The 19,528-nt window shown below is 44.1% G+C and overlaps 1 protein-coding gene across 4 annotated transcripts; it reads right to left on the reverse strand.

Annotated features, from left to right (window-relative positions):
- Nucleotides 1-349: 349 nt before the first annotated feature.
- On the reverse strand, nucleotides 350-18,886 carry stil (STIL centriolar assembly protein). 4 transcript variants are annotated; one of them, XM_030727504.1, is made up of 16 exons: nucleotides 18,377-18,886; nucleotides 17,212-17,319; nucleotides 14,436-14,551; nucleotides 14,131-14,318; nucleotides 11,590-11,837; nucleotides 11,426-11,509; nucleotides 10,996-11,082; nucleotides 10,780-10,921; nucleotides 10,581-10,681; nucleotides 10,383-10,491; nucleotides 6,718-7,767; nucleotides 6,368-6,470; nucleotides 6,051-6,261; nucleotides 5,005-5,092; nucleotides 2,877-3,118; nucleotides 350-1,178 (listed from the first exon to the last, which is right to left on the reverse strand). In XM_030727504.1, exons 1-16 carry the CDS (start codon nucleotides 18,451-18,453, stop codon nucleotides 602-604), a joined length of 3,531 nt encoding a protein of 1,176 aa, XP_030583364.1. In that variant the 5' UTR covers nucleotides 18,454-18,886; the 3' UTR covers nucleotides 350-601. The 4 variants fall into 4 exon arrangements, with proteins under 4 accessions (XP_030583364.1, XP_030583365.1, XP_030583362.1 ...); XM_030727505.1 differs by having other exon boundaries at nucleotides 5,005-5,089; nucleotides 10,581-10,684; XM_030727502.1 differs by having other exon boundaries at nucleotides 10,581-10,684.
- Nucleotides 18,887-19,528: the final 642 nt, after the last annotated feature.

Raw genomic sequence — 19,528 nt, forward strand, 5'->3', positions numbered from 1 at the left:
TATTTCTCACATTTAATGTTTCAGTATTTGATGTCTAAAGGTTTTTAGAACGTGGAAGCTGCTGATTTAAAAGAAAATTTTGACTTCCTGAAAAATTTTATTTGAGGATTCATAAATATTAAAACAAACTGTGCAAGAGACAATTCACATACAGGAAGTGACAAAATATGACAAATGTCCACATTAATAGACTATTAGTTCACTAACACATTGAGCACACCATTTAAAGTGTAATGGTTTTTAAAATGTTCCTGGGTGGCTGATCTCCAGTTCCAACAGTGAATATTTTGACCTCTTTGAGCAAAGCAGATTGCATTTGAGAGTTTTTATCTGCCATTCACAGTGCATAAGAGTTTGGGCAGCTGTCTCAGATGGGTCAGGTCCAGGATTTTCTACACACATACCTCTGTGTATCAGAGGATTGCTATGACTAACGACAGCTGAGTTCCTGTGACAGCCAGTGTGACCATGAAAACCAGGAGTCAGACCAGCTAGAAGCTATACACAAAGCACCTCACACACACCAGGCTCCATTCCCATTTATAAAAGCTTAGTGCATATTAAAGTCCAGTAAGGGGTCAATTTATTGGCCCTTTGGGCATCAGAACAGTTTGGGCAGCTGTCTCAGGCGGCTCAGGTCCAGGATGTTTCCCAGTGATCCCTCTGTCTGATGGAGGTTTGCCCTGACTAAAGATGGCCTCCTGGTGGAACAGTTCTCCTTGTTGCTGGTGTACGGCTCAGTGTTCTCGACTAAAAACTGCATTTTTGGCCGCAAATCCTGGATCAGCTGACTCTGTGGGAGGACCTTAACATTCTTAGCTTCTGTCAGTGGCTGACGATCTGATGTCTCCTGAAATCCAACTTCATTTTGTGCCTTCTCATTTTGACCATCCTCTTCCTCAATAAGGCCATACCTTCTCATGTACTTCCTCGTGGCCAGAGACATGTTAGTAGGTGACAGCAGAGAGTCACTGGTGGAGGAGGACGTGGGACCAGAATGAGGTACGTGGCCTCCTAAGGATAGCCTGCTGAGCTGAGAGTCACTCAGGTAGCGCAGGGCGATGGCATTGGCCTCCAGGCTCAGATCCACACTGCCTGCCGGAAACAGAGCACTGGATGTTGACTCAGACACAGTCAGTCTGGACAGCACTGCTGCTGGGTTGATGCTCGCCAGAGTGCTGACAACACACACATACATAAACAGAGTCATAACACTGGCTGGATGCAACATGACCTAACTACTAAAGGAAAACTAAATGATATTCAGAAAGCCTGGAGAGCAATAGTCTTAGAAAATTCTATTTAATTTACTCCACATTAATTGTGTGATTTCACATTTAACTATGATTAAAAGGCTGAGCTCATAAAAACAGCAAATATGATTAGTTTGAAAATAAACAAAACAAAAAAAAAAGGCAGTTAAGGCATACTGTGGAAGTTACAAGACCTAGAACAACAAGAACACAGTAAGCCACAAACTTGCTACACAAAGTTACTACCAACTAAAGACATGAGTGCTATTGCGCACTTAACGTTTTCTGAAAATGAATTTGTTGCATGGCTGCATTTCACACTGCAACACTGACTGGACAGAGTGAAGCAGCAGTGTTATGGTAAGGCTGAGCTCTCATCTACCTCAACCTACTAGCAATGCTACAACTTCCTGTTGGACACCAGATAAATATTTGATTAGCTGGCATTCTTACTTCCACAAATGTTACATTTTGAGATAGTTTTGCTAATTCTAAAAATGTAATATACTTGTATGTACACTATATGCATGTATAGTGTAAATAAAGTTGGTCCTAGCAGGAAACCCCGTGGAACTCCATAATTAACCTTAGTATGTGAAGAAAAGTCTGCATTTACATGAACAAATTATCTAATTGTCTATTAGATAAGATTCAAACCACTGCACTGCTTTACATTCAATACCTGTGGCACGCTCTAATCTCTGATACTGTTTTATTACAAACTCTGCACTGAGGTCCAACAGGACAAGCACAGAGATGAGTCCACTGTCAGAGGCTGTAAGAAGATCATTGGTAACCTTCACTAATGCTGTTTCTGTACTGTGATGAATTCTGAAACCTGACTGAAACTCTTCAAATAAACCGTTCCTCTGCAGATGGTCAGTTAGCTGTTTTAGTACTCCTGCAAGATTTTTTGACATAAAAGGAAGGTTAGAAAACAGTCTATAATTAGCTAAGACAGCTAGGTCAAAGAAGGACTTTTAAAAGCCTGTGGCACATAGCCTGTTAATAAAGACAGATTAATCATACTTAAAACTGAAGCATTAATAAATGGACAAACATCTTGTGAGAATGGGATCTAAAAGGGACATTGATGGTTTAGAACAGGAAATTATTGAAGCTAATTCAAAGATGTTATTTGAAGTTGCTTTACTTAATGATACATGTGTGGGACAACTGTGAATATTTTTTTCTAATGACTTCATGAATTTTACTTCATGAAGTCATCACTAGTTAATATTAAAGGAATACTGGGCTACTTTCAATTCAATTCAATTTTATTTATATAGCACCAAATCACAACAAACAGTCACCTCAAGGCGCTTTGTATTGTAGGAAAAGACCCTACAACAATACAACAACAATAATAATATATATTTTTTTTATTATTATTATTATTATTATTATTATTAATAATAATAATAATAATAATAATAATAATAATAATAATAATAATAATAATAAAGACTGGATTTATAAAACCGCAGCTCAATAAAAATATTGTGGCAGTCTCTAATACAGTTGAGTGGGCTGCAGTACGAGCCCACAGCTGTGGATGAGTATTACTTGTATGCTGTAGGACAGTGCACACGGACACCTGGAATGAATGGTCTGCTTCAGTACCTGGCAGTCTCCACAGCTTTCCGTTGGTTTTTGCCAGACTCTGTCACATCTTCATCCACATGGACGCCGAGCTGCTGCAGCTGTTGCAGAGTGGCATTGACCACTGGGTCTTCTACTGGACTCTGCTGTTGCTTCCTGCTGGACTGAGAGCAATCAGAAACCACAGACAGACTCCTCCTCCTGGACTCCTCCTCCACTTCCTGTTTGCTGTCTGACTCCTGGAGACGACTGGTGAGTTGAGTCTAAGATACACAGAACAAAACAAAAAAGGAGACACATACAGTTATGCCCCTTGAACATGGAACAAATGAAGCCTCTGTACTACTGACCAGTGCCAAATAAAGTAGAAGATAGTAAGTGGGTCATTCCTACTGTTTGATGCCATTTCAAGGTAGTAACATCAAGAAAGAAAAGAAAAATGTAGGTCAACCATCACTGAGCTGAGAATTTTTTGTTTTTGATTGTTTTTTTTTTACATAATGTCAAAAAATTTGTAAAATAATAATAATAAAGGGTTCTAAGCAGTGGTTGATCACCTGGCACTTTGCCGGGCTTAGCCATTGTCACACCAGGCTGAGAATTTCAGTGGTTTGTTATCTGAAGCGACTGCACCACAACTTGAAAGCATCTAATGCCTAGGTCCCTTCTGGGGGTCCTTGGGGATCAGGACTGTCCCGCATTCGGTCAGCCATTCTGGATGCGTCTTATCCATTAGCACCTGGTTCATTTGTAGTGCCAGGCACTCATGGAGTACAGTTAGCTTCTTTAGCCAGTAGTAGGTGTGTATATGTCAGGGTCTGGTGCTGTACAACTCTTCATATGTGAGACAGCCAGGAGTGAACAAGACATTAAGTCACTGATCCACACTACTAGGATCTACAGCAGTGACATCGGGATGTCATTTGGATCGGAAAGTATAGTTGGATGGTAATAAAGAAAGGCAGGTAGTTAGAACTGAGGGGACTGCACTACCAGAAGGCAATACTGCAGACATTTAGAATTGCTGCAAGTACCTTGGAATCCCACAGGCAAATGGGAACCATGAAGACACTAGGACAGCTGCACCCACCAAATACCTGCAGAGAGTAAGACATACTGAGGAGTCTGCTGAATAAGAAGAACAAGATCTTGACAATCAAGACCTACGCCTTGCCAGTCAAATACCCTGCTGATGATAAGCTGGCCAAAGGAGGATAGAAGCCACTGACATCAAGATGAGAAAGCTCCTCACCATGCATGGAAGGTTTCACCCCAAAACCAGCACCCTGAGACTGTACACCAAGCAGAGAGAAAGAAGGCCGAGGACTAGTGACTTTCAGAACCAATATCCTGGATGAAACAACAAGTATCAATGAGTACATCAGAAAGATGGCCACAACTGATCACGTGCTTAGTGAATACTTCAGGCAGGAGAAACCCGAGAAAGAAGAGGAACAAGAACAGGAACCACCATGGAAGGACAGGCCTCTGCACAGCATGTACCACCGGCAGATCGAAGAAGTGGCTGACATAGAAGAATCCTACCAATGGCTGGACAAAGCTGGACTAACAGACAGCACAAAGGCACTAATCAAGATTGATAGAGGCTGGGGTCTACCACACCATGCAAGACCCCAGGTGTAGGCTGTGCAGAGATGCCCCTGAGACAATCCAGTATATAACAGCAGGGTGCAAGTTGCTAGCAGGCAGGGCACATATGCAACGCCATAACCAAGTGGCCGGCATAGTATACAGGAACACCTGTGCAGAGTATGACCTGGAAGTCCTGAGGGCAGAATGGGATGCGCCATTCTGGGTGGGCAAGAATGACCTAGCTAAGATCTTGTGGGACTTCCAGCTACAGACAAACTTGTGATGGCTAACCAACCGGACATGGTAGTGGTGGACAAACAGAGGAAGAAAGCTGTAGTGATAGACGTTGCAATACCAAGTGATGGCAACATTAAGAGGAAGGAACATGAGAAGCTATATTAAAGCACTTTCTGCTACCAGTCCCATTCAGATTTTTGGAGGGGGGTGGTGGTGGTTACATTTTCATAGCAGTTTCATCATGCTGACTGCAGATTCAGTTTTTTGAGGGGTTACCAGACCTTGTATCAAGTAACATTGCATGCATGTGTTGAGTTACCATGAGGTTGTGGTAGAAGGACTGCTGTTCATCTGTAGGTTTGTACATGCTGGCACTTTCTCCCAGAACTGGACTCTGCTGAGCGCTGCTGCGGAAAAGAACAGCAGGGCGCAAAGATGTTGGTGACACTCAAAGCTTAACAGCAGTAGGTAATACAGGCAGGCACACATTTCCCAGTAAAGGTTTTAATGGTGGTTACAGAAAAAGCGCTGCTTTTTTGGACGCTAGAAAAACGTTTCCCTTCGCGTCACCTGAACTCACCGTCTAGATAAAGGCTCCACCTCTTTGCGCTTGCTGCTCATGTGCAGACAGACTGTACGTAAAACTCCTGCTGTGTTATAAGTGTTTTTGTTGAAAAAACTGGGGGCTACATGAGCTTAATATTGTAATGATTTGTATTCACAAGCATCGTCCTAAATACGTTTCTGTTGCAGGTCTATTTTTGGTCGCTAATCAGGGATTAAAGCATAAAAAACGTTTTGACAGAGCCCCTCGGTAATGAATGGGTGACGGGCGCGGTTCCCGTTGTTACTGAACAGTCACTAAGTGCTAATGGCGACGTCTGCTAGCAAACTGTGGTCATAGCGATCTGTTCCGGAAGCTACAGCTGAAATTCTCACAACACACACACGCGGGTGTAGAGAGCAGTGGAGCCGTGGGAACAAAACATCAGCAACGATCCACTCCAAAGGTCGCTTTTTTCCAAATGACGGAAATCCGTTGCAGCGACAGAGAACTTTAATGCTGATAATGTGGGTGAAACACTCTACTTACATGGAGACACCCGAGTGCTGCAGAGCTTAAACGAAGCATTGAAGCAACAACTTGTCTTTCGATAAAACTATCCTGTAATTTGAAGTGGCATCTCCATTAGTTTTTATGTACTTTTTTTACTACAATACTTACTACAACAGTTTGGAAGCTTAGCGTAGTGCATGAATTTGATTTTCATTTTCAGTTTTTGACACAACACTGGTGTTACAAAGTGTTATGCACTGTTAAACTAAAGCCAAATCAAAGAATAAAGGTCAGCTGAGACATCTCACCTGTACGGACCAGGTGGGGAGCAGGGAGCTGAATGGCCTCTGATGACACCATCCTCAGCTCCACCCACTGGCCTGATGAGTGACAACGAGGAGGCTGAGGAGCTGGAGGAGGAAGACGAAGGTGGAGGTCTGGGTGTAGAGCGGGGAGGGGAAACCTGCACCTCCTGATGTGACAGGGTCTGAACAGGATTCCCCCAGAACAGACTGGCACCTGAAAACAGTGTTTAATTGGAGGGAGGGGGAAATGAAGAATATGTCACAGGTGCAAGGTGAACTGTGTGGAAGAGATTTACTGTCTGCTCAGTCAACACTCTCACCTGTTCCTACAGCAATGCTGGCCATGCTCCTGGGTTTGTGTGTGTCACCCAGGGAATGGCTAGAGGACTGAAGCTTCTTCTGAGCCTCCAGAAGTAACTGGACCTGCCGAACATTAGGAAACATTTACTGCAGCCAGGATGCAGAAGATGCAAAAAGATTAAATAGTCCTTGTTGAAGAAGGCCAGCACAACTATTTGTAGAACCAAGTACGGTAACAACAGTTTCAGTTCCAGACCTGTTATTGGTTGCCTGTGTGCCAATGAGAAGTCCTTGTTTAAGAGCTTTATATTCTGTAGAGTTGTGTGACTGCATAGTACCTTTTTGTACAAGTAACGAGTGTAGCTGTTACCTGAGCCTGCAACAGACGCAGCTGGTGGTCCTGCTGGAGGAGGAGCTGGTAAGTGTCTGATGGTACTACTCCACCTGCCTGATAACAGCACTTCATACAGGACTGTCGGGAAAGACAGGGGGGAGACACAGGGTCTGCTGCTGGATGGGAGTGGTGCAGGAAGGGCAAGTCACCAGATTCTGGGAGAGCAGGGTGTCTGCAGGGGAAGGAAGGAGTAGGAGGAAAAGCAAGTGTGCAGGGAGGAGTGCGGTGGCAGGTGGAGTGGACGGTAGAGGTATTAAAGGAAGGAGGAGCTGGTTCATTGGAGGACCGTGGAGGTGAAGTATGGTGATGGGATGTAGAGGGGGCAGGATAAGTAAATGATGGAGCAATAAACTGAATGGTGGAGGGAGGAGGTAAAGAAGGAGCAGGATGGTTACTAGATGGAAGAGGAGGAGAAGTGGAGTCGAGGCTAGAAGCAGAAGGAGCATTGTGCTGGGAGGCGGGTGAGGCCGCAGCATTATGCTGGGAGGCGGGTGAGGCCGCAGCATTATGCTGGGAGGCGGGTGAGGCCGCAGCATTATGCTGGGAGGCGGGTGAGGCCGCAGCATTATGCTGGGAGGCGGGTGAGGCCGCAGCGTGATGCTGGGAGGCGGGTGAGGCCGCAGCGTGATGCTGGGAGGCGGGTGAGGCCGCAGCGTGATGCTGGGAGGCGGGTGAGGCCGCAGCGTGATGCTGGGAGGCGGGTGAGGCCGCAGCGTGATGCTGGGAGGCGGGTGAGGCTGCAGCATGATGGAAATCTGGGGAGGCAAAGATGGTAGTGCAGTTATAAGGATGGGTGGAGCAGCAGGTGCAAAGCTGCTGTGGGTTGGAGTTGGGAGTGCTCTGAAGATGAGGCGGAGGTCTAGGGGCTAAAGAGGAGGTGGAGGAGGTTCCACTTGGATGGGCCGGCCTCTTAACAGCTGGAGCCTTGCAGGCGGAGCGAGGATCCAGCCCACTGTTGGGACTGCAAGTGAAGCTGGTGTCAATCAGCAGAGAGAGTTCAGGAACAGATGGCTGAACTCTTCGAGCCTGAAATGAAAAACAGTGGATGCAAACAGAACCTTACACCACAGCGTTTCTGTTCTTCAAAGCACAAACCTTTGCTGCGTTTTCACTAGTACCTACTCTGCGCGACTTGACTCAACTCAGTTTTGTTTTGTTTCCATTACAATTGCATACCGCCTCAAAGTGGGTGGAGTCGATATAGCAACACGCAGAAGTCATGATGTAATTTGTATGCGACTCAAACACGGCCATTAGCTCAGAGACCTCCTGATACACTTTCTCATTTCTCATCTGTCACTGAGCACAGAAACATCTGCACCTCGTTGTTGGACTACAGCGTTGGTTTGTGTGTCTCCATTCCCCTCGATATTTGGTTTTAAAAAGGGCACATTTGATTCTGGTGAAGGAGTCGCTCTCATGACTCAGCTAGTGACAACACTCCCTGGCCAATCAGTGGCATGCTCTTCTTTGACTTCACATTTTCGGATCTTGGATCACTTAGGAACCCTGGCTGAGTGAGCCCTAAAAAAGTACCTGGTACCTGGACCTAATGGAAAACCCACTAGTTGCGCATTTCCACTAGTTGCGCTGAGTACGTACTAGTGGAAATGTAGCTGAAGTGATCTGGAGCTGCTGCTCTTGAAATGGGCATTTCAGATGCACATTAAAAAAACTGTCCCTTTATGGACTAAAGCTTATTTTCCACTACTGCATTTGCACAAGTATTTACCTACATAGTGGGTTACACAACCTACACAAGTGTGCTTGCCTGTAGTCCTCCAAAAACCCAACGGTGCCTAGAACAACACGGATGAAGGTAGAATAGGTAGAATGCCAACCGGTTGAAAAGGGAGCGACAGCGGAGTTCAGCGCAGCATGAAACGCTTCAATGTTTTTTAACACTTAGTTTCACTTCAACTCTTTATATCTTCTTTCTAACTGACAGAAGAACCAACAAAGCACAATCAAGAGTAGCCCACAGACCAGACTGCCCCCTGGTGACAGTAAACAGCTACAACATGTAGACAACAGTCTGCAAACTGCAAGCTCTGCAACACAAAAGCATGAAAAAAAACAACAACAAAAAAAAACAGAAGAGCAAAGCTTGGCTGGTTTGATGACTGCTACCACAAAAAAAACTGAATTTATAAACTGAAAATACAAAATGAACTTTTTGGTACTAGAATAACAAACAACATATGGACTTATTTTAGATTTTTTAAAACAAAAATGACGAACAAGACACACGGAATTTGCAAGTTGTGTCTTATGAAACTAAAATATTCTCGGAATACTGTGAACAGAAGATGAGATATCCTGTGGTAATGTTAGCCAAGGAGAGCAAAGCTTCAGTTAAATTAGCTTAGCTGAAAAAGCAGCCAACACAGGATAAACTTGACAGCTACCGCGCAATTCAGAGTGAGCTAAGACAATAATACAATTCATCACCTACTTTATGTGCAAAGACCTGCATCCTTACAATGACGTGGGAAAAAAGGACTCTTTGTTGTATGTTAAAGACATTTTTCAGGGACAAGCCATTCCCAGGATCTACAGAGTGTAATGCTAAGGACGTCTGAGTACAGCACATTTAGACGTCCTGGGCTATAATATGCAACTACAACAGCTCATGATCTCAAAGAGGAATGCTCTTCTAAAATTTCCAAATTTGAGCAAAACATGAACGTCACACCAGAGCAAACACTGCAGAGCTCCCGGGAACATGATCATGCCCATTCAGGGAGCTGGACACCTGCACATGAAGCTTTTGCTCACACACTCAATCTTGTGTCACAACAGGCATTAAATGTGCCAGCAGCAGCCACCCTCATGGGGACAGTGCAGCACAGCCAGGATGGTTGTAGCTCAGGAGGTAGAGCAGGTCACCTACTAATTGGAAGGTTGGTGATTCAATCTCTGGCTGCTCTAGTCTGCATGCCAAAGTATCCTTGGGCAAGATACTGAACCCCAAGTTGCTCTCTGATGCAACCGTCTGAATGTGTGTGAATGTTAGACAGACACAGAAAGAAGTGCTTGTATGAATGTGTGTGAATGAGGCATGTTATATGAAGCACTTTGAGTGCTCAAAGTAGAAAAGCAGTATGTAAGAACCAGTCCATTTACCATAACTAGCTTTTTCAACAGAAGCAAAGTGGCAAACCACTCTGAAGGAAAAACCTGAAAATGTTACAACTCACAGACTCAAGACTGATGTCAGCACAAGATGGAATGCTCTGGTGGTACCTTAAAAACATCCTGCAATGCTGCTGTCTCCATGAGAAAGAGCAGCACAGATATCTTTACTGTGAACCAGACAGATATTGGGAATGCTGAATAAAGTGTCCGGACCTCAAATCTGATGCAATGTCTGAGGAAAAGAATCCTGTGACTCGTAGCACTGGCGTATATAAAAAAATAAAAAATAAAATCACTCAGTGTTAGTGCCCTAGCATTAAAAATCTTTGTCTGCCACTTGCTACATATACAATGTATGCGGTGGAACTGGGAAATAGGAAGACCTTGACTTTGTGATTATCTCCCCCCCCCAACCTCCAGCACCAACCAGCAGCTGGCACGTAGGCGCCTCTGTGGTAGTTATTATCTGAACCTATTCTGTTTCAGACTCAACTGTTTCTGACCTGCTGAGCCGGGGGATGAGGGCTTGGAGACGGTCGTGGTGAAACGTCTTCATCCTCAACTCCAGAGTCCTGATCATTGACAGAAAGACTGGCAGCGAGTGGGGGGGCACTGAGGATGAAAAACAATCATCACGTGAGCATTAACGCATACTTTCATTAGACCAGATTGCTAATTGGTTATCTAGTTAATTGCCCTGCCTGCTGAATGAGATCTGAGCCTTTCTGAAGACCTCCATTTGTCTGCTGTGATCCTCTGAACCCAGCTCAACCTGCAGAGTCTGACCATCCACCTGCACCACCTGCTGGCAATACAGTGCAGGTTATCATGAGGCTGCATTCAACAATATAACTGAATGACTAAACTGAAGGAATTTAAAAATCCATGAGGTGTTGTTACCTGGTAGAGAGTGGCTGTTTGGGAGGCAGTCAGCAGCTGGCAGTCCAGCTGTGGTCCTGATCCTCGACACTGGAAGAACTGAGGAGCCCTGTGAGTGCAACCAAACACAACGAGGAGGAAGGAGCCGCTCTCTGATAGGACCCTGAAAGACGACAGAACCACTCAGACAAATGGACATTATTTTTACTCCATTTCTTTCTGTCCCTGTCACCTCACCTATCCTGGAGGGTGCAGCTAAACATGAATCTCAGACACCAGGCCCACACCTGAGGGTTGTAGACATGCGTGACTCCGCTCAGCCAGCTGTCAAAAGACATGGGAACATAAAGAAATAACAATGCTTCATTTAAGAACAGACAAAAATGCCTCTGGGTGCACATTTTGAGTTATTCAGCTTTTAGAATTCATTCATTCGTTCCCCAAACCCAAAATAAATATTCTTGTTTTCAATTAATTTTTTTCTTGGTACTCAAGAAGAACAAAAATTTTATTAGATCAAATTTTCTTGTGCAATGTTAAAAACTGAAAAATAAAACTAATGTAAACTACTTTAAAATAGCACTTGTGCTAATCAGATCCCAAAAGAACTAGCACCTTCCGTTTGGTAGTTCTTTCATGGTTACACAGTGAATGATTGAAAGCTTACAGTCCAACCAGCGGCAGGCTGGAGGCCTTTGGATCAGACTCCAGCAGCAGGAGGAGTTTCCTGGTCTGGTCCATGGTCAGAAACCTGGAAGGAGAACTAACATATCAGCAAAAGTGATCAGCAGCAGAGTTGCATGTCGTGGCGATGACGGCACACTCTCTTACCCTCTCTGTCGGCTGCTGTTATGCTGCAGCGGTCGACTGATGCTGGTCAGACTCCTCAGCAGAGCAGTGGGGATTATGGGAACCGCTCTGACTGGCTGAACGTCCACGCTGACAGATGGACTGATGACTGACCAACTGAGGCTAAACACTGCAGCATCACTCTGCTGAGAACAGACCACGTGACCGCTGATCTTCAATAGCTGTGACAGATCTAGAGTCTGTCGGCTGCTCACAAACTGCTGCAACACCTGAAACACGACAGTCAGTATGGAGAGCTGCTGCGCCTAAAACCACCTCTCTTTTGATCACTTCCTAAAGGCCTTTGATTTACTTAACCTTTGCTAAGGTTGTAGATTTTCATTATGAGAATTTCATATTGCATTGGTCATAACTTGAATTGAATTGAACTCCACCACAGTGGAATCCTAGTGCCGGTCTCAAGCCTGGATAAATGGGGAGGGTCGCATCAGGATGGTGTAAAATCTTTGCAGAGTTAAACATACAGATCATCGATAACATTTCTATACCAGATCAGTCAGGGCCCGGGCCAACAGCGACAGCCTCCAGTGCGACTGGCTGGTGGAAACTGGGCTAATGTTGACCAAAGACAAAGGAAGTATCATATGTAGTCTGTAGGATGACTAAGAAAATAATTTGGAAAGAGGAGGAAGCGAGTGAAGGCAGAGGGAATGATTAAATGGTGGAAGAATGTTGTAGAGTTCAGGGAGGAGTTGGGACAGGCTCTGGGTGGTAGAGAAGTCACCAGATGATGTGAAAGTACAGCTGTAGTGGTGAGGGAAACTGCCAAGAAGGTGTTTGCTGTATCCTCTGGACAGAGGAAAGAAGACAAGAAGACTTGTTGGTGGAATGAAGAAGTACAGGAAAGTATTCAAAGGAAAAGATTAGCAAAGCAAAGTGAGCTAATGAGGGAGATGAAGAAAGTAGACAGGAGTACTGGGAGGCCAGGTGTACAACAAAGAGAGAGGTGGCAAAGGAGAAGGCTTACAGTGACAGGACAGGACCTGAATGGACTGGTTAGGCAGAAAGATCGAGTTGATAAGAACGTGCAGCAGATTACGGTTATTAAGGATATTCTTATTAAGGAAAGTGATGGAAACGTACCAAGAGGTGGAAGGAGTACTTTGAGGAGCTGATGAATGGAGAAAATGAGAGGAGAACAGATGGAGGACAGTTAGTGAACCAGGAAGTACAGAGAATTAGTAAGGAGGAGGTGAGAGCAGCTATGAAGAGAATGAAGAGTGGACAGGCAGCTGGTCCAGATGACATACCTGTGCAGGTATGGAGATGTCTAGGAGAGAGGGCAGTGGACCTTTTAGCCAGATTGTTTAACACAGCCTCAGAGAGTGAGGCTGTTACACCCAATCAGTACATTCAATTTTTCCTGAAAAAACTAGTCAGAGACCCTGAAGTCCAGCGGACATTCATAGTTCCAGTAAGACGATATCAAACCCCAGAGCATGACAGCAACAGCAAGCAGGACAGTTAAGATGATAGTAAAGAGAATTTTTTTTTAATATCAGAGATATTATTATTATTATTATTAGCAATCAGCACCAATACACAAAATGTTCACTGATCTTTTTCAGCAATTGAGAATAATGTATTAGAATCAGTGATTTTACCACCATTTCAGGGTCATGGGGGGCCCTTTAGAGAATATATTAACACTCATAAGAAAGTTCCTAGAAGGTCACAGAAAAATAACTATTTAATAAAAGGTGGACTTGGGGGCTGTTGTTGTCTGTGTCAATAATATCTCAGGTCAATGAGTAAACTGTGTCTGAGCTGTTTCTCCACATTTTTATCTTCAGCTTCTCTCTCCTACATGTCAGCCTGTCAGGTTTCAGCTGAATAATTAGAATAAAATAAATAAATCAAACATGAAAAGTGAAATTATTAACAGGAACAGGAAACTCAGAGTTAATCAAGTCAGAGTTTATTTTAAACTCAGCATTTGTTGAACCTTCTTCCTGGGCCTGTACAGTTGTTTTGAAGGGGGAGCCCATCCAGAGACCGAAGCGCTGTTCACACACTTTTTTACTTGGACATTGTAACACGGAAGTGTACGGGGAGCAGAGACAGCATAAAAAAAATAGATGTAACTTCTGAGTCTGAAGTGAGATGCCACTGCACAAGTGCCATAAACCTGTGTTACTTTTAGAGGACAATATCTGTGGTTGCAAAGAAAAACACCCTGAGGCGACTGCTGCTGTGAATTAGCCCTATTTAAATAAAACTGGATAGAAAAAGACTTCTGATCCTTTAGAAGTCTCAGCTGTGACCTCCATAAACACTTTCCTAATAAGTTGATTGGCTCATTTATTTCAGATAATCCTGATTAAAAAAATTATTCAGTTTTGTAAAATTTGTTCATTTTAAGTGTCACAAAGGAGGATTATCTTTGCTCATTGTGACTGACAAGTGATTAGCCAATGAGCTGCAGTTTCAAAGTTTAAAGAATTCATTTAGTTTCTGACAAACTGAACATGCTGCTTTCTGAGCTGCGGGTAACAAGCTCACCTTGAAGCAGTGATGGAGCTCAGTCTCTGATTGGACAACAGTATCAGAAACAGTTTCAGTCTGAGTGGAGAACAAACAGGGAACCAGGACGTCTCCAGGCAGCAGAGCAGAGGGAACCCGGCCCGAGGCGCCGGCCTGATCCCGACCCGGATCGAAGCGGTCTAGAGTTATTGTGACACCCTCCTCATCTGGATCACAGCAACACACAGAGGACAGACAGCTGGATTAAAGTGTTTGATGCCACAGAGACACATTTATAAAAGGGTTGAATCAGCATTGAGGATGAGGTGAAGGTGAACGCTGACCTGAGTCAACAGAAATTGATCCCAGGAAGAAACAGTGGAGTCGGGGCTTGTTACTGCGGCGGGCGTGACGATGCGCCAGACGAAGAGCTTTCTCCAACAGCACCAACCGAGGCTTCCTGCAGAAACACATCATCTGATGTCACAACAGGAAAGCTTTAAAACCTACACACCGTATAGAGTACGAGACCAGGCAACAGGTATGCTGCAGCTGGGCTGTGAAGCAGGGCTAAAAATCATAATCTCGATTATTTTGGTTAGGGAGTTAACTATTAAACACTATTGGGTTATTCCATCTCAGATTTGCATAAAACATTTGTGGTCCAAAGTTTGGATGTACACTGTACTGCCAAAAGTAACCACTCACCCATCCAAATGACGGAATCCAGGTGTTCCAGTCATTTCCATGGCCAAAGGTGTATAAACCAAGCATACACAAGAATTTGTCAAAGAATGGGTCGCTCTCAGGACCTCAATGAATTCCAGCGTGGTACCGTGATAGGAAATTTCCTCAATACTAAATATTCCACAGTCAACTGTTAGTGGTATTAGGGCTGGGCGATATATCAAGTTTTAAAAAATATAGAGATATTTTCATACACGATTTAAGATGAGACAATGTTGTTTATATCGGTATAGTCTATGTTGTGTTACAGTCATACTTGTAGGCCCACCAATTCACCTTTCTCTTCTCCCAATTTCTCTCTGCACAACTTCACACTGCCCCACCTCTCTCCCTCACCACTTCACCAGTAAATCATGCAGGAAGTGACAGCATGGCAGTGTTGCCAACTTAGGGACTTTGTCACTAGATTTAGCAGCTTTTCAGCCCCCCCCCCCCCCCCCCCCCGTGACCTTTATTTTTTTCCCAAAATAGTGACTAGCGACGTTCGCTTTTGGCATCGCTCAGACCCCCAAGAGTACTTGCCTGTAGGCAAGAAGTTGGTTTGCAGCGTAAGTCGCGTCACCTTCATAGTGTAAGTGGGTCTTTTTTGTGTTATGATGCAGCTTCAGATACATACACACCACAATGAGCGGGTGGGCCCCTTGCAGTGACACGTCAGCGCATACGTCTGTGGATTTACTGAGCTGGCTAGAACCCTGCTGACTGAAGGACGGAAGTTTGTTCATTCAGTCTGTTTACATGTTTTGTTATTTGCACAGAGTACTGGATGTACAGGAGTACACACAGGAGGAAGCACTTTGGTGAAGTCTACTTCACTGCAGACTGGCTTTTTAAAGAATAAGTCAGCCTTTTGCTGTTTTTGCTCTCTCTCTTTTCTGTTTACATTGTCATAGCACAGCTGTGAGTCTTTTGTTATGGAGGAAAAAACATTAATTTATTTGAGGAGCATTATTATTTAAATATGCCAATAGTTTTTTGTTTGTTTTTTTTTTAAACATTTTTTTGGCCTTTTTACCGCTTTATTGGACAGTTCTTGCAGTGAAGAGAGAGAGGGATACACGGTCGCCTGCTCACGCCCTGAGCCACCCTGGCGCCCAACAATAGTTTGTTTTTGAGCAATTTCTCATGTACATCTACAGCTGAATGTTAATAAAAGTGTCTGTGTGACATTTGGGACATGTAGCTTTGATTCAAAAGTGCCTTTTTGTTTGTACCTTTTGAGAAGAAAAAATATCCAGATATATATCATATATCGCCATTCAGCTAAAAAAAAATTGAGATATTCTTTTTGGTCCATATTGCCCAGCCCTAAGTGGTATTATAACAAAGTGGAAGCGACTGGGAAAGACAGCAACTCAGCCATGAACTGGCAGGCTACATAAAATCACAGAGTGGGGTCAGAGGATGCTGAGGCACATAGTGCGCACCAGTGCACAAAACAGGTCCATAAAGACATGGATGAGCGAGTTTGGTGTGGAAGAACTTGACTGGCCTGCACAGCCAGTCTGGTTGAGTCCTGACCTCAACCAGACAGAACACCTTTGAGATGAATTAGTGCAGAGACTACAAGCCAGGCCTTCTCGTCTGACCTCACAAATGCACTTCTGGAAGAATGGTCAAACATTCCCATAAACATACTCCTAACCTTGTGGAAAGCCTTCCCAGAAGAGCTGAAGCTATTATAGCAGCAAAGGGTGGGCCAACATCATATTAAACCCTATGGATTAAGAATGGGATGTCACTCAAGTTCATCTGTATGTGAAAGCACAAGCGAATACTTTGGCAATATTACAGTGATTGCTGTGAAATTTCAGATTCATATGTCAAATGGTTTTCATATATATGAAAACCATTTGACATATGAATCTGAAATTTCACAGCAATCACTGTAATTTTTTTTTTTTTAAATGTCTGTTAATGGTTTTTTTGTACTTTGAAATTTGAGGCAATGTTTGAACATGAATATCTCAAATATTCATGTTCTTATGGCCTTTACCGTAACAAGAGCTTAACTGAAGAGAAAACTTGATCCCACTGTGACACAAACTGGGAGCTTGAGCCTATACCTGCCATCACGGGACAAGAGGCAGGTACACCCTGGACAGGTGGTCAGTCTGTCCAGGACTAAGAGAGAGACTCACTAGGAACCAGGAACCATACCATACCTCAGCTCTGTGCCAGATGTTTATCAACAATAAAATCATTACAAGTCTTTTCCTTCACACTGTCTTTACTCTCAGTAGATTGTACCACAGTCAGAAACACATTAGGAAACCACAAGCAGTCAGCCAGTGTGTCAGCCACAATGTAATCTCACTACTGTAACTACAGCAATATAAATCCAGTTTTAGCAGTCAGCAGGTGTGCCCTTACCTGTGCGAGCTGAGATGAAGATGGAGTTTCTCCCCCACAGGGTTGCTGTCCCACAGAGCTGATCTGGATTTAGGGAAACTCAGTGGAGTCTGAGAGTTCACCACGTTTCTGTACAACAGAAAAATAAGACTGCAAAAATTGTTTTCTTTATATTGCATAACGACTCATGTTTTGGTGAATTCACGACATCATTAAAGAATCAGAAATACAAAAGTAGGAAGATAGAGAAACTGTATTTTTTAATCTTCAAAGTCCAAATTTTAAAATATATTCCTGTCTTTTTGACTGACGTTGATATGAAGCGCTTATTTAATCTATTTTCAGATTTATTAATTTTTAAAAATCTAGACAAGCACAGAAGTAGGTTAGGTATGGGTTATGGATGGTGAAAACACCACTCGCTCTACAAATGGCCTTTGTCCTCCAAGGTCAGGTCCTCTACCCGAGGTCTGGGAGCTTGAGGGTCTAGCGGAGTATCTTAGCTGTTCCCAGGACTGCACTCTTCTGGACAGAGATCTCAGATGTTGTTCCTGGAATCTGCTGGAGCCATTCTTCCAGTTTGGAGGTCACTGCCCCGAGTGTTTCGATTACCACAGGGACCACTGTTCCCTTCACCTTCCACGTCCTCTCTGGCTCTCCTCTCTCAGTCCTTGGTATTTATCAAGCTTCTCGTGTTCCTTCTTCCTGATCTTGCCATCTCTTGGTATTGCTACATCTATCGCTTAGGCTTTCTTCTTCTGCTTGGCCACCACTACTTTGTCCCCTTGTATCTGGAAGTCCCACAAGATCTTAGCACTGTCATTCTCAACACACACACACCAAGCCGTTTTAAGGTAAAGACTCTACAATGAGAACTGAGAATGCCGTGCATGGTAACTGCCTGGGAGGTGAGGGGAGAGAAAGAGCACGTGAATAATCTCTAGTATTTACATATGTGAGACAGCACGATCCAAAGTGAGAATGGAGCTGTGTTAAAAAGGAGAGAATCAACTTGTTAGTCCAGGGTCCCTTCCTGACACGCAGTGGGAGCAGTCCGTGGCCCGCACGGCTGAACTCAGTGTAATAGTTCACGACCGATAATTGGCCAGATAAGCAAAAGTTTTTTTCTTGTACTGTAGCTGTGGTCCTGTGAAGGCGCAGCTCAGTTACCTGTACGCTAACTCACCTTCCTCTTGCGCTCTCCGCAGTAAAAACCTCCAACATTCCGCCCGGCAGAGCCTGGAGGCTCCGTGGGTAGCTCATCCCCGCTGCTGCTGATGGCAGCGCCGCTGTGAGCGCTAAAATTAACGCAGAAAACACGGCCGTCACTTCAGTTACCCCCTGCTATGCTAATCACGTTAGCCTGCCACTCGGGCCATATTAGCTCCCTTGTTACCTTCCTAAACGTGACGAAACTCTACTCTTTGGACGGTTAGAAAAGGATTAATAAAGTTACAACCTGCCTAGAGCAACTTCACGCTGGCTTATCCGATTCTATCTTGGAAAATAGGACCGCAAACAATCCACAGAAAACGTAAGTTGACTGCAGTTTAATTATGGCGCTGTTTCAAGACTCGACTGGCGGGGCAACAGAATCAGCCAATAGGAAGTTCCACTGCAGCCACTCTGACCAATGATGTGCCACTACGCCTCTTCTTCTTTCAGCTGCTCCCTTTAGGGGTCGCCACAGCGGATCATCCTCTGCCACACCAGCCCTCTGCACCTCCTCCTTCACTGCATCCATGAATCTCTGACTTTGCCTCCAACTGCTGAACCTCAGTTGTCCGTCTAATGGACTCATTTCTAATCCTGTCCATCCTGGTTACTCCCGATGAACATGTTACTATCTTAAGCTCGGCCTTCTGTCTTTTTGTCAGCGCCATAGTCTCCAAACCATACACCATAACAGGTCTCGGTACCGTCATATAGAAGAGAATGCCTTTATTGTCATTATACAGAATGTCCAATGAGATTGGACATTCTGTATAAATCTTCTCTTTCACTCTGGCTGCTCGCCTTCTGTCACAAATGATACTCGTCTCCACCCTGCTGCACTGTCCTTTCCTTTGGATGGTTGACCCGTGATATTTAAACTCATCTGCCTTCACTACCTGTACTTGCAGCTTCACAGTTACCCTTTCACGTATATTCTGTCTTGCTTCTGCTTTCATATCTCCAAGATAAGACAAGACACATGGGACCAAGTTCTAACAAAATCTTTAAGATCAGCTGATAATGACAAATTGTGGAGTTTTTTTGGTTTTTTTTGGACCATTTATTTAGTAAAAAATTATTACACATAAAACTGTATTCAAGTGTACTTAAACTTTCAAAGGGA

Source organism: Archocentrus centrarchus, chromosome 4 (assembly GCF_007364275.1).
Source record: "Archocentrus centrarchus isolate MPI-CPG fArcCen1 chromosome 4, fArcCen1, whole genome shotgun sequence".
NCBI lineage: Eukaryota > Metazoa > Chordata > Actinopteri > Cichliformes > Cichlidae > Archocentrus > Archocentrus centrarchus.

What these genes read in the sequence shown, in the direction of transcription:
- stil (XM_030727502.1), bottom strand. Translation starts at nt 18,453, where the DNA reads ATGAGCTACCCACGGAGCCTCCAGGCTCTGCCGGGCGGAATGTTGGAG. An exon ending in AGCCTGCCGCTGGTTGGACT is followed by an intron (nt 11,083 to 11,425) that starts GTAAGCTTTCAA and finishes GTCTTTTGACAG; the next exon opens with CTGGCTGAGCGGAGTCACGC. An exon ending in GCTCAGATCTCATTCAGCAG is followed by an intron (nt 10,492 to 10,580) that starts GCAGGGCAATTA and finishes TTTCATCCTCAG; the next exon opens with TGCCCCCCCACTCGCTGCCA.